Source organism: Pteropus vampyrus, unplaced genomic scaffold (assembly GCF_000151845.1).
Source record: "Pteropus vampyrus isolate Shadow unplaced genomic scaffold, Pvam_2.0 Scaffold463, whole genome shotgun sequence".
In the NCBI taxonomy this organism is placed as follows: Eukaryota; Metazoa; Chordata; class Mammalia; order Chiroptera; family Pteropodidae; genus Pteropus; species Pteropus vampyrus.
Genome location: NW_011889244.1, coordinates 506,501 through 522,264, shown reverse-complemented (window position 1 = coordinate 522,264; position 15,764 = coordinate 506,501). Strand labels below are relative to the sequence as shown.

The window sequence follows — 15,764 nt, the reverse complement described above, 5'->3', positions numbered from 1 at the left end:
TCCAGATAGAAAACTATCTGCTCCGGAATCATGAGACTAGAAAGTACCTTCAAGAGCAGGCCTACCGCCTCCAGCAAGGCATCGTCACCAGTACCACACAGCAGGTAAGAGGGCACGTTCTGTTTCCACACACTCTCAACTGACCTTTCTAAGAGCATAGCATGAAGGACTTCTGTTATTTGACTCATTCCTAGTGGGACAATAAGAACTGTTTTCTGAAAATGACAAATGTAAGTAGAGTTTGGGGGACTGTGTAGAGCAAGGCTAATTCTAATGCTAAATATGCACTTTAATTGTTGATGATTTTATATCTTAAGATTGTCAGTAAGGTATATTTTAGATTTTCTTACGAACATTAAGAACCCATGATTGCAGATGATAAAATTGGAGAGTCATCACGCTGCTATCTTGGAGACATTCTGTTCCTTTCTCTCTGCTTCCTCACATATCACGAGTAAGAAACAAATTCCCAGATTCTTCTGAATAATGAAGAATTTGTTGAGTATTAATTAAAACTTAAGTGCTGAAGAGAAACCGAAGTACTTTTCTCTTCTCTCTACCCAACTTTAGAGAGGAAAAGAGAATTATAATGATTTTTAAAGTGTGGAATATTTCCTCCAAAAATTTCAACCAAACCCAAGGATCATAAGGTATTTGAGGAAAACTCATAGCATATGTAAAAGAAAGAGCAACATAAACCAAAGAACTGAGGTCAAATAATTCTGAGTATAGCAGAGGACTTTTTTTAAAAAAAAATTGTAATAAGTTAGTGGAACTTGAAAAATATTATGTCCATAAAATTATAATAGGCTGCTATGGAAAGGAATAGTCACAGCATAGGAAACAATGTTTAGCGATAAAAAATATACTGTGATATAGAATTAAACTGCTAGGGTACAAATTAAGCTATTCCTCTAGAAGAAAAAGTCGAAGAAATCTTTATTGCATAGTAAAAAGAGAGATGAAAAAAAAGTCAAAATGGTGAATAGATTCAAAATGGCCAACAGCTTTCTATTAAGAACTTCAAAATTTAAAAAGATGATAAAAAAAAATTTAAACATGTGAAAATGATAGAAAACCATTTCAAACGAGTCTTGGTGTTGATATAACCCACTGAAATTGATCAAAATGGGCAAAAGACCCACCTAGATATATCCTGGTCAGAACATCTAAAGAAAAAAATCTTCATAGCGTTCCAAAGAGAATAAACGGGCAGTCTTACAAAGGAACTAGAACCAATTCTTAACATCAGTCTCAGTTACTAGAAGCAAATGAGCCAATTAATGTCATTGAAGTTCAGTGGGGGATTTATTTTTGGACCAAGAATTCTATATCTAGCTATTTTATCAGTAGACATGAGAACAGAATAAAGATATTTTCAGAAATAGACCCAGAAATTTCACCCCCAATATTCTATACAAAATTTTTTTTGAAGAGTTTCTCTAGCATAACAAAGAAAAAGAAGAAAGTATACAATATGAGGTTTAAATAAAAAACTAGAAAAAATAAAATCAAAAAAGTTATAAAAGCTGAACTAAAGCTTTTAAAAATTGTCGTTTTGGGACAATTTGTTTTGAGCTGCAGGATTAAAAGACATAGAATTCATTGATTTCTCTAAGGATCCTGTAATCATAATTCTACAACTTCATTTTAATGGGTTTAAAATTTTAATATGAACTTACACAAAAAGGGGAAACCTAATTATTGTTACATAAAAATGTAAATGTTGGAAATCTTAATTTAAAAGTAATGAACTAAGTAAAATAGGGGTGAAGAGGGAGAAAGGTGAGTGTAAATATGCTAAATTTTAAGTTTTTATTTCATTGAATCAACTGCTATTTTCTATAATTTATGCATCAAAAATATAAAAATAACTCTGTTATTTAAATTGGAAATGGAAGCCACCAAAGAAATAAAAAAGCAGAAAGTCAAAAGTGTTTATTTCAGCAGATTGAAAGGAAATGACTGGTACGGAAAGTAATTCGAGACCGTCTTGTGTGCTTTGCACTATTTTCTCACCTTGGGCAGATGCCATTTTAATTTTTTGTTGTTGTTTTTTTTTTTTAAGAGAATTAAAGGTGTTCATAATAAAAGCATCATATGTAATATTCCAAGTAGGTAAAATTACACAGATGACCGTGTGGACATGCATAGAGATTTGTGAAAGGGTGCACATCAAAATGCATATCTATCTGTGCAGGTGATGCAGTTTTACTTCACAATATTTGAAGACAATATAGTCAACATGTGTTATTTATATAAACAGAAAACAATAGGTGCTGGGAAAAATAATTATGAATACTAGTGAAGTAACAGGGAGTTTTGAGAAAGAAAACATGGTTTTGACCATATCGGTGCCTTAAAATTTTAATTTTTTTGTCCTGCAAGGGACTAATATTAGCTTAGTGCTTTACGGTTTCCTGTTATTTCCTGGTTTTAGTGTTTAACATTAAAAGCAGTGAGAGTGCTAAAATCTTATGTTGAACTTTTGCCTTGGGTTCCTTTATGAGTTCCCATAATGCAAGCTTTTCTTAGTACTATTTCCTTCCAACTTTTTTCCTCATACATAGGGAATTTTGCCCATCCCCCCAAAATTACTGCAGCAACCTTTAATGCTGTTTCTTAAAAGCATGTTACGTCTTCTTAATCAGGAGGAAATTATACACAGGAGGCGGATGTTTAATTCTGCATGGGTGGCGCCATTCTGAATTAAGTCATTATGTAGTAGGTATAGTGCCACCTTTTCACTTTGGGGATTTCTCAGGATATTATGATTAGCAGTTTTTACAGTTTAATAGTTTCAGTCGCTTAAGGAGAATTTTATCTCCTTTTTATTGAAACTTCTTATTAAAGTTCCCAGAAATCTGAATACGAAAAGAATAAACCCTCCATTACTAATGTCCTTGTCAACCACCTAGCCAGTCCTCATCCCAGGTGACTCCAAAAGGATTAAAATAGCTTTTAATGAAACATTGAATCTCATGACTGTTCATGTATTTATTTGTCTGTCTTATTTCTTGATTTAGGAAAAACCTTTGTAAGATTCAACACTCCATCTCTGCTTTTGATCTCTTCTTTTCCATCTTAAAGCCCTTTTAATCAAGAGTAAGCAAACTCTTTCTGTAAAAAAACAAATAGTAAATACTTTAGGCTTTGCAGCCAGTGTGGTCTCTGTTGCAACTACTCAACTGTGAGTTTGTAGCTGAAGCAGCTGTAGACAGTGTGTATCTGAATGAGTGTGGCTGTTCCAACAAAACTTTATTTGTAAAAATGGGCCCAGAGTGGCTTGTAGTTTGCCAGCCTCTCTGCTTTTAAGTCTTCTTAAAAAAAGAAAAATTTTATTCCCTAGAGCTGTTTACTCAGCATTTTCTCTTTCCTTCCTTTCACGTGCAGATTTTTATGCTCGCTTTCATGACTTTTTTGCCACCCTCTCAATTTTGTAATCTTTCTAAATGTGACCTCTGCCCCATCTGTCTACTGAAATGGCTCTCTTTGGTCTCCTGGTCACCAGGTCCAGGGGCCATTCTCCCTCTTCCTCTTCCTAGGAAAGGAGAGGGCAGTATAGTGTAGAAGTTAGGAACTTGGGCTCTCGGGTCAGATGACCAGATTTAAGTACAGTCTCTGCTGTTCCCTGTCCCTGTGAATTTACTGACCTCTTAAGCCTTGATTTCTTCATCTGTAAAATGGAGATGACTGAGAGGTGCTATGAGGGTTAAATGAAATAATGCATGCAAACTTGACTCCTCAACAGTAAACATTAATGTTCGTTGCTGCTATTATTTTATTATCATGATTCATCATCATTATTATAAACCACCGCATCTTCCTTAAGACTCCTCGGTTCACTTTACAATGTGCCATTCTGAATATCTTTCCACTGTCCCTTTGTCTCATCTGTGTCTTTTCTACACAACTCTTTCTCCCTCATCTTCCAAATGCAGCCATTTTTCTAAGTTTTGCACTTGGTGCTTTTTTCCTTTGGCTATTTCATTTACTTCTACCAATTTAACTCTCTCAGCTGTGGATGACTCCTGGGTCTCTCCCCTTGGTAACTTTTTTTTTCCAGAAAGTCCCGTCTTTTCAACTACCTGTTCAGCATCTACACCCAGATGGCCCCCTGAGATGTCAGGGTCACGAAGACCAAACTAATCCCCTGGAACTCCTGATTTGGTCATTTTTCTCAGTGACATCATCATTCACTGTGAACCTGTGGAGTTGTCTTGGACGACTCATCTGCTTTCCTTATCCAGTGGTTGTCGTGTCGTCCCCATTTACCATCGAAGTATCTTTTGCAGCTGTTCTGTTCTTTCCATTTCTGCTGCCAGCCCTCTTACTAAGGTTGCTTGTTAACTCCTTCCTACCTCTTCTTTTACCACTATGACAAGAACTAGTTTATCCATCTTATGTGTCTCCTTTGTATCAGTCAGAGAAGTTGAGTCACAATGAGTGTTATGGGGGAGGGGACTTTTAGGCCCTTACAGGTGTGGGAGGAGCTGGGAACACACACCCTGTGCCTTGTACCCTGAGCAGACTCTGTGGTTTGTGTCTGAGTCTCCCACCATCTTGCCTTAACCTAACATTCCAATCTGATTGCTCACAACCAGGTTCCTCTGTCCCTAATCAGGAAATAGAAGTCACAAGTATCTGCATGTGCCACTGCTTATGTTCATTCTTTTGCTTAAAGATCCCTTTTTTCAATCCATTGAAATCTTTCAGGACCCAGTTCAAAAGCTACCTTCAGTCTCAACTAGATGTGATCTCTCCTTGGCTGAAATCTTTTAGAACTTTCTATCATTCATTTATTCATTGAATAAACACTTACAAAATGGTCCATCATATGGCAGGCACTATTGTAGGCTATGGAACTTTGGCAGCGAACAAAATAAAATGTGCATGTTCTTGTGGCTATTAGATTATATAGCACTTTAAATCTTGTGTTACTCTTAATTTTGACTATTTCTTTCCTCTTCTACGTTTTTAAGTTGCTTGGTGGCAAGGGGTGTGTCTTATTCAGGACTATATCCCATGCAATGCTAGGTGTTCAATGTATTTCTCTTGAATTGAATAAAGAAATAGACATGGAGGAAGATAAAATTTTCCACAAATAAACTATTTGCTGGAACCGAAGATCATTGTAACAAGAGAAACCAAAGACTGCATTTGTTGCTAATAGTTCTGAATTGCGCTCTTGGGTTCTACAGCCCATTATATTCAAAAAAGCCTAAGTTGTCATTAGCAAGTGTAATATGATGAGTTGGGGTGTGATTTAGTTGCCAAAGAAGCCAATTTGACTTGTACCCATTAATAGACGTGTACTTTCTGCAGTAAGAAATGTGATAGCCCTGTTCAGCCCACCAGTCCACTCCTCCGGAGTTAGTCTGTTTTATTGGGGGGTGGGGGGGTGGGGGGGTGTATTTTATGAGGGTCATAGATGGAAGAGAGCGTTCAGAGAAGTAACCTGGGGTGGGGGAAGGTGCAGGGACCACAGAACTGTATCACAGGAATGGTAAAAAGATCTGGGAATGTTAAGCCTGAAGAAAAGAAGATTACAGAAGAAAAGATAGCTATGTTCCAACCTGTGCAAGACCAACACATGGACAAGAGCTGGCAATTGTTCAGGGAGTTCTCAGGGGGAGTCACAGACCTGCAGGAAGGATGTGAGAAGACAGGTTAGGACTCAAAATAAAGAAGACCATGTCTAGGAATGACAGCACATTTCCTTGGAGGGAAGTGGGCTTCTCAAACTATAGCAGTTAACAGCTTTTCTGGGTTGCTTTAGAAAACCAGGGCACCAAATGATTAGGGAGGTTAAACCAAAGAGCAGAGAGCAGTCATCCGCCCTGAGGTCTCCTGATGGGATAACCCAAGAGATGACAGTCTTTCAGATTGCAATTTCCTTTATTTTTCACATTTGGGTAACTTAGGGGCTTGAATTTTTAACAGATAGCCAAAGCCCTTGATTTCCTTTTTTCAGAAATTTCACTTGCCTTCTGTGTAATCATTCTTAAATAGTTTAACTTTTCTGGGCCTCGAGCTCTTTAGTTGTAAAGTCTGAATGTGATCTCTTGGGCTGTGCTAACCTTTAGCAAGTGCATGTTCAGAAGAATCTTTGAGATTTGTGGTATTTTCTGTCTTACTTGAAGAACTAAATTTTTGTTTCATTTGGATATGATTTTTGAAAGTTTCATTTAAAGATCACTCAAAGTTCTTTTAAGACCCCTCTTGGTGAATGCTTAATGGCACACATTGCAGGGGGCTTCTCGGTCTCTCATGATTATTAAAGATGATAAGTTTATAATGCCACATCTACACACCTCTCAAATGAGTCTTTTGTGTCCTCAGATGTATATCAGTTTCTTTCCTAGTATGTTGTTAATTTTTTTTTCCTCTTGAAATTAGATAGTCATTCTTGGTAAGATATGAATTATTGATGACCATTTTTGCTTTGGGAAAGCACAGATCAATACAATAGTTAGATGAGTTAGAATTTATATCAATTAAGAAGATTTGAAAAAACATAGAGTTAGGTCTCTGCAGGGCATTGAGTAAATGCAGAAAGGTAAGACATGATCCCTGCCCGGGAGCTAGGATTGCAGTGAGAGGGAGAATACGGTATGAGAAGGCTTATTCATATAACTTCTCTTTCCTGTGAGGAGCTCCATCTAGTTCACTTATGTAGCCTCAATGCATTTTATAGTAATAGGAGCTGCTCTGCATATGCATTAACATTAGCATTACTGGCCTTTTGTCAAGAGAGTAGGCACTTTGAGTGGTGTTATTTTACTGGATTGTTTTTATAACACACTAGGAGATTATAAGGTAGGTGTTATGAGCCTAATTTCATAAAAGACAAAGGCAAGAGAGGTGGTGATACAGCAGCAAGCAGACATGGGCTTTGTAGTGAAAGTGCAACTCTTCTGAGCAGTGTAGTAGTTTCTATTTTTGTAGAATTTATGGGGGAAGGAGGGCTGACTCTGGCTTCCCATAATTATATCAGATAATTCAAAATAAGTAGACACATGTGAATTTAAATAAGAAATATCGTTAGACTATCATCTCTGCCAAAGTGATCAGGTGGGATGGGACTCTTGATATATAAGGTCTCTGGAGAACTAATAATTTCTTAAGAACATGAAATAGATAACTTGCAGCTCTGATCAAAATGTTGGAGAAACTTTTTAAACTGTGGTTATCTTTTTCTTTAGACTTCTTAGCTTTCTTCCTGCTTCTCTCTGTGAATACAAATATAAAAGCATAATACTTTTCTGTACTAATTTTTGTCTCCAGTAGTGATCTACCACTTCCCTTTGGGTTTTATGTTTAAATCCATGGAACAACTTAAAGTGATTCATGTGTAATTAACCAGGGAGAGGTAGCTTAATGGAATAGAAACGAAATGTTATTAACTTTATTATTACCTATGTTACTATAATAAAACCTTAACTTGCCCCCCCCTTTTTTAGTGGCTCTTAATATATTGAAAACTACCTGATATAATTGAATTAATTTAGAAAAACATATTAATTTCCAGGGATGTTCTGATTTCCAAGATACTGAGACTAACTGGCTATGGGCATCATTTCGTAGTCATCTCTACAGCCTCAGAATGGCACATTTTATGTCTGTGTCTCCTCTAGTACCTAGCATTCTGTTTGACACTTAGAAGGTAGGCAATAAAAATTAATGAAGGACAGTTACTATTTAGCAAAATGTCACTGAGTAGCTACGAGATTCTGAGTCATCAAGAAGGGTTCACTTTTGTTCTGCGTGCTATATTTCCTAAGGCAGGAAAGGGGACCAAAATTTCTTCAGTGCTTTTCTGGAGTTAATGTTGCCAAAGGTTTTTTATATGAATAGATAAATTAATAATGGGCTATAAGCTGCCTTCTCAATGATTTTAGTTAGAAGTTTTCGTACTCATTCATTCTGTGTTTCCTTCTATCTGAATATCGGCTGTGCTCGTCGGAACACTTGCTGTCATTTTCATGGTGTGGAGCAGATGATTGACAGAATATGTGTGAAAGTACAAGATCATCTCAACTCCTTGCGAAACTGTGGGGGAGATGCTGTCCAGGAAGATTTAAAATTGGCAGAAAGGCTCATGCGTGATGCTAAGAACTCTAAAACAGTGAGTTTCACTTCGGGCTACGTGAGCATCTTATAAAAATGTTTTTTAAATTCAGTTTTATAAACTAGTTCCAACTTTGTATACCTTTCTACCCAGTTCCAAGGTTGCTAACAAGTGGCAAAGTGAACCAAATTAATCTTTGCCTCCTCTCCGTACCTGTACTAATTACCAGTAATCAAATGTAGACTAAAAGGCGGAGGGCCGATGTGATTTACAAAGGACGTAGTCAGGTCCCTAGTAACTGAGAGATAGTTGTACTTTAACTGAGTAAAACCTATTTAATGTTATTCTGTTTGCAAGCTGATCTCATGACACTCCCATCTGTCACCTCTAAAAAGAAGTTTCTCTAAATTAGAATTTGGTTCCCAAAGTATGCCTTGCTAGAGAAAGGACTAACTGGGATCTGGTCCTGGCTAGAAACACACACTCCATGAATGTTTTGAGTGGGAGGAACCTTGGCAAAAGTCAGATACTTTCATGCCCTAGATGAGGACATTAAGACACAAAGGTGTAATACAGCATTCCTATGGTTTCAAAGCTGGACCTTAGTTTACTAATCTGTGTAAAGGAACTTTGGTCAAGAATAGATCATCTGTAATAATATTTCTCCACCCTTTTTACTAACTCTGCTAGGACTTTGGTGCTTATTTAAATATTTCTTTAATTATGGAGAGGCGTCTTTTATTTTTCTTACAGTTGTTACCAAATTTATACCATGTTGGTGGTGCGTCTTGGGCAGGAGCCGGCGGCTCACTATCCAGTCCAATTCAGGAGACCCTGGAATCAATGGCTGGAGAAGTTACAAGAGTCGTGGATGAACAGCTAAAGGTTTGTATTCTGTTATTTTGGAAAATGACATTTTTGTGATTTAACTATGTATGATAACCTTTCATACCATAGCTGCCTATATTTTATAGATTTGTGTGTGTGTCTATACACGTACCTACACACACATGCACATGTAGTAAAAATTGAGTACCGTGTCTTTTCCAGCTTCATTTATAAATTTTGGAGTAACTTCTTACATAATGAGATCAAATAAAACCTATGAAATTCAATTTTATTTTTGATGGTAAATCTCTCAATGTAATTAGCATGACAGGTTGCCACTGATAAGAGAATGATTGATTTCTATTATAGATCAGAAAAAGAAGTCTGCTCTAGGAAAAAATATCTTCTTTTACTACATTTGATTTAGAAAATGGGAAAGATGGCAGGACCTGTGCTTATAATTCTAGACGCTGCTTATATGAACAGTCTGTCATATAAATAGGAGCTGTAAGGAGCTGGCCCAGACAGGAAAAGGATTTAGAATGAACTTACAAAGCACCCACAGTAGCAGAGATTTATCTGTAGGCTCCTGGCTGAAAAAAAGTCTCTGAAATTTAAGTGAGTAGAGTTACCTAAAACCAGCTTTTTCTTAAGGTAACTCCAAAAACCAGTTACACCAGAGAAATGTCGCTTTCAGAAAATTTTCATCATTTCCAGTCTGCTTATTCAAAGATGCCTTAAAAAAAAAACTGTCTAAATTTCTATAATTATCAGCTGTTTTCTGACACCACATCGCTGCAGCTCATAGAGATTTGATGTGCAACTCAGTGATATCTTTGCAACAGTCTCATTATTCTGTAAATTAAATTAATGAGGGAGAAAATATTGTGGATTATTTAGGAGTTTAATCCCCTGTCTTCCTATGCATATAATAGAGATTCTGTGTGCCATTTTTATTTTATTTAACCGTGGTGGTTTTGAATCCATTCTGAGCAGAGACGGACCTTAGAAAAAGTACTAATTAGTTGGTACAGAGTTCTGCCAGATCATTTGTTAGCTAATAGCACTTGTTTTATCCTCCAAGAAGGATGAAATATATAAGAAAGATAGTTTCATACACATTTAAACAGTCATCTTCGTTGCTTATTTCTGACTGTAATAAATGAAACTTACTCTTTGTTTAACATTTAAACAGTCCTAACAAATATACAAAAGAAGAAAGTAAAAATCACAGATAGCATCATCTTAACATTTTACTGAATTTCCAAGCTTTTTATGTCTACACATAATGTTACATATATGTGATCGTACTATATGTATGTTTTTATGTTCGGAATAATATGCAATTCTCGATCAGTGTGTAATCAACATCGTTTTAATGGTTACACAGTATTTCATTGTATAGATGGACCTGTGTATTGGGAAACCTCAGTCTTCCTGTGTGTTTCTCCTTTTCTTTCACCCAGGACACTCCACTTCCAACACTTCTGGTCACCAGGTGTAAGAGATTTCAGCCATCAAGCAATTTAACTCAATTCTGACACTACCTAGAGATAACATCAGAACCCACAGGTTAGGGGCTCAGTCACACAAAATTGCCTCCCTCCCCCACTCCCACCCCCATTTCAGATGCCAACTGCAAGTCCAGGTAGTCACTGGTTCTTCAGACCATTCGGCAATATATGTGAGATTCTCATGACCTTCTCCTTAAGTTCGATTAATTTGCTAGAATGGTTCATAAAACTTACATTTACCAGTTAGTTAAAGGATATGATAAAGGATACAGATGACCAGCCAGATGGAAGGGATGCTTAGGGCAGGATATATGGGAAGGGGCATGAAGCTTCCATGCCCTCTCTGGGTGTGTCACTCTCCAGCACCTCCACATGCTCTGCCTGCCAGGAAGCTCTTCTAACCCCGGACACGGGTTTTTGTGGAGGCTTCATAATGTACATCTTCAGCCTTTTCCCCTTCTCAAGAGAATGGGGGATGGGGCTGAAAATTCCAAGCTTCTAATCATGGCTGGATCTTTCTGGTGACCAGCCTTCATCCAGGAACACACCCAGAGTCACCTCATTAGAACTAAAGACACTTCTGTCACCCAGGAAATTACAAGGGTTTCAGGAGCTCTGTGTTTAGAACTGGGGGCAGAGACCAATTTATATTTTCTATTATCTTACAGCCAGTATAGTTTATTTTCTAATTTCTGGTTAATTCTGTTATGGTAAATGCCTATAATTAACGCATTCCTAGATCAAATGCTACATACATTTTATACTTTTGTATGAATTTGCAAACTGTTCTCCGGTAGTGTCAGCAATTTCTTGTTTTGCCACATTCTCACCAATATTACTAAGTATGTTAACCTTTTAATATTTATCAATATAATGGGTTAAAAACCCCATCTTATTTCATCTTTTGGATTTCTTTAATAACCAGTGATGCATCAAGCAATTTTATTATCCATTTGTGTTTCTTTTGTAAAATACATATTTGTATCTATTGCCTGTTTTTTTTCCTTTTACAGTATTTATAAGAACTTCTTACATGCTAAGGATTGGCTAGCATTTAGATCAGCATAAAACCGTAACAGGAACTTCCCTGCTGTCCCTTGTTCCAACTATTTTAAACCACAAGTTCTCGCTTGTGCCTTTGCTCCATTTCCTTCTCAGTGCAGTAAATGTTTGGAATTAGCTCTTGTTAGCCGTTCTTAGGAGAGGGTAGAAGGCAAAGATCTAAAGTAAAAGCCATTTGAATTTTTAAAAGCCTGAAATAATATAAATATATTTAGGACCAAAAATATTTTTCTGTAAATAGACATTCCCCACATTGTTTGATGGTGACCTTTCTGACCCCTTGTCAGTGTCATCAGTGTTCTCCACTCATTACAGCTTTTTTATTTGCAGCGTTGTGGCTTTTCTGTCATTCTCACTGTCTCTCAGGTCCTAGGATCCCAATGACCTGTTTTTGATATTCCCCACTCACTTGTTTTCTTTACTTTCGGTTCTTTTGAGTTTCAAGTTCGTTTCCTTTTGGGGTTGTCTGGCAGGCATGAACCATAGCAAATCTTCAAACACAACTTCTTAATTATATATTATTTATTAATTCCCTTTCAACTGGATATAGTAGACTATTTTCAGTAGACTATGGGTTGTTTATTTCCTGTTTCCTTCCAGTTTACCTGACAAGTGCTCATGATTTTACTATTTTAAAAATTCTGATTTGTCTATATAGACTTTCTAGGCCTTGATTTTCTTAAAAATTGTGTAGAGAAAATGTGTTTTTACTGCAATGAATATTCAGTTTGTTATTAAACTACTATGATCCATATTTATTTTATTACTGGTATAAAATTTTTCTGGTTAAAGCATTCTTTTACCATTTCCCAGATTCTCTAAAATCTGTTACACTAGCAAAAGCAAAAGTGGATGGATTATTTTATAAAAATAAGTCTTTATTGTAATGAATAAAAAAAATGGGACCTGCAGGCCTGGATTTGCATCCTGGGTTTGCTGCTAGCTGTTTGTGCTAAGCAAGTCTTCTAACTTCCAAGCTTCCTCGTGCAGGATTGTCTTGGTGTCAAGATAATCAGGGGGTTCTTTCCAGCTTTAATATTCAGTTGTCCTGTATCATGGTCAGCAGTAGATATTTTGACTGTTGGATGAGAATAAATTTAAATATCTCTTTGAGCTGTCTTTCAAAAAAGTATTTCAGAAGAATAAAAGAAATGGCCAGATGATCCAGCCTTCTTAGCAAAACTTCCTGGTGGAAAAGAAAGCAATAACTTTGGAGAGATTCCTCCTTCGAGAAGAGGTGATATTTTCTCTGGACTGGCCTGTTTTAGGTATTTTAAAATGACACTCTCCCATTGTTTTTCCTTTTCTGGTTCTAACATTTCTTCCTGGAGAAACAGTAGATGAATAAGCGAGATTTGAATGTTTTAACATAAAAGAAACTTTCAGTTTTTCCTTCTGGTCTTGAATTTTAAAGTGCTCGTTTTGGCTATGGAAATTCTTGATTTCACTTAGGGCTTAAAATGGTGAAATACTTCACTGGTAAATAACAGATTAATGAAGGAAATGAGGCCCGAGTGGTGTAGGCTGGATTTTGGCAACTATTAACTCAGTTTGGCCAGAAGAGTTCTCTGAGTTTTCTTATTTTCCTACACTTTGTATTTTACAAAGCAAAAAAGGAAGAAAGATTTCAGAGCACTTTAGTATGGAAGTTGTATTTGCCTGTAATGAATTACAGCAAGTCACTGGCTCACTGCAAGAATGTGCAAGTGTAGCTGCCATGCTAAGAATTTTAATTAAATTTATTTTACAAACATTACATAGGTTTTCTAAGTACTGTTATTTTTACAATTAAGAAACAGAGACCCTTATAACTTTCATTGGGAAGATACTACAAAATGAAATCTGATTATCACATTTCAATTATAGGGACTGCTCAATGCATGTTGTCTGAAGACAAAACATAAACTAACAAAACGGTAAATATGTAAGAAAAGTTAAGAAACTTGTAGAGTGAGAAATCTTAACATAAGCCTAATTTAGGTTTCCAGAAGCAAAGAAAAGAGAGAATAGAAGAAAGCAGCACTTGAAGAGATGGTAGCTGAGAATTTCAAGGATGAAAGATTGTTCATCCAGAATATTCCAATTCAGGAAGAATGGTGATACTCATGTAGAATAGATAAGAGCAAATCCATGCCTTGAATTATCACAATGAAAAGTGAAAAACACTGAAGACAGAGGAGATCTTGAAAGGAACCAGAGGAAAAGAAAAGCCATATCACTTTAAAAAGATTACTATTAAGGCCAATAGTACAGCTCAGATCTCAACAGTTCATGGTAGCCAAAAGACCATAAAATAATATCTTCACACATCCGAGAGAACTTGCAGTGTAAACCAAGGATTATATACCCAATAAACCAGCATCTGTGTCTTGGAGGTGGACTGTCTAGTAAAGCAGCAGCCCCCAACCTTTTTGGCACCAGGGATTTGTGCTCCTATGAGAATCTAATGCCTGAAATCTGAGGTGGTGCTAAGGCAGTGATGCTAGAGCTGGGGAGCGGCTGCAAATACAGGTGAAGCTTCGCTCACTTGCCAGATGCTCACCTCCTACTGTGCGGCCTGGTTCCTGTCAGGGCACAGACTGGTACCGGTCCATGACCCCTGCAATAAACATAATTTTTAAGAATGAAGATGATGAAAAGATATTTGCACAACCGATGTTGATAGCAGCACTATTCACAGTGGCCAGGACATGGAAGCACCCAAAGCGTCCTACAGTAAATGATTGGATAAAAAAGCTGTGGTACATATATACAATGGAATATTACCCAGCCATAAGAGGAGATGAAATAATGCCATTTGCGACAACATGGATGGACCTCGAGATAATCATGCTAAGCAAAATAAGCTACACAGAAAAAGTTGAAAATCACATGTCATTTATGTGTGGGATATAAACCTAAAAGCAACAAATGAACAGGACAAACAAACAGAGACTCATGGCCATGGACTGTAGACTAGTGATTACCAGGGGGTGAGGGGAAGGGGGAGGGAGAGGTAAACGGGGTAAGAAGGTTCAAATATGTGGTGACACAAAGAAATCTAACTATGGGAGATGAACACACAGTGGAAAAAAAAATATATATATATATATGTATATATGCCTTACTGTTAAAGTGTACAGCTGAAACTTGTTGGATTCCATTGCCTAATGTCACTATAAAAAAAATTAATTAAAAAAAAAAGAATGAGGATGAAATGAAAACATCTTCGTCCTCCCCAAAACTGAGATGGTTTACTGTTATTAGACTATACTAAATAAACATCTAAAGGATATACCTAAAATAATACTAATAATAAAAATAAATAAATAAAAATTTTTTAAAAAAAAGGACAAGGATTCGAAAAAAAAAAATGGCATAGATGATAGAGGCTCTGTTCATTCCTCTGGCAACCAAATCAAAGCTGTGAAAGAAACAAGGAGCAAACAGCATGGAAAATTGCGTGGGATCTAGATGAACAAGTCCTACAACTAGGAATTGAAATAAGAAATCATCCTGCAACGGGAGGAGGTAGGACAGGGCGAGGACGTGAGGCTGCCCGGTCCTAAGCAGCTGAGTGAGACGGAGTCTGCGGCAGTGCCAGATGCCTCTTAATGGGGCCGTATCCGCGAGCGGATTTTCACGGTGACGGACCTGCTCGCTCTGAGCCCTAGCGCCAGTTTAACTGCTCAGGAGGCACCAGGGACTTACAGCAGGACACTGAGTTGTCAGAGTGAGAGCCAAGTCGCTCTGAACAGAAGTGCCAATGGTATCCATTGTTCCTCTGGTGAGCCCTCCCTACTTCTAGTGTGTGGACTCAGCACCACCATAGCCAAGACGTCATCAAACTTGATAACAGGGCGCTCTGCCCAGAAGATTCCCTGAAACTCCACCTCCCCCCAACTCAGAGCCCCGCCCAAGCCACATCCAGGTGTTTCTTCACCTTAGGTGCCCCTTGCTGAGCAGTACCTATACTCACACTGGAGGCAGCTGGCCTCAGCTTCTGGTGTGGCCTTTTGAGGCAACTATAAGCACAGCATCTGTGGATTGCTTGCTGAATCTTAACAGGTGGCCCCAGAGGAGCACAGGTTGGGGCTAAACTTGGCCTGTAGCTGAACTGCTCTCAGGACTGTCCCACTGGAAACCTAACCACACAAAGCCACACTAATAAGACTGGAAGACTTAAGAGCTTTGCTTAGTATATAGAAACAGACATGGAAAGGCAGCCAAAATAGGAAGATAAGCAGAAACCATATGAGAGAACAGAACAGAGATCTAGAGATAATGGAGTCAAGCAATCTAACAGATGC

General features: G+C 37.4%; 1 protein-coding gene across 9 annotated transcripts in view; it reads left to right on the top strand.

The window, feature by feature from the left end:
* CARMIL1 (capping protein regulator and myosin 1 linker 1) overlaps window positions 1–15,764 on the top strand; it is a 268,640-nt gene that overhangs the window by 187,090 nt on the left and 65,786 nt on the right. For all 9 annotated transcript variants that reach the window (XM_023524450.1, XM_023524453.1, XM_023524449.1 and 6 more), the window contains 3 exons: window positions 6–104; window positions 8,000–8,128; window positions 8,825–8,956. In XM_023524450.1, the coding sequence (XP_023380218.1) occupies window positions 6–104; window positions 8,000–8,128; window positions 8,825–8,956 (360 nt within the window). The remainder of the gene's footprint in view (window positions 1–5; window positions 105–7,999; window positions 8,129–8,824; window positions 8,957–15,764) is intronic.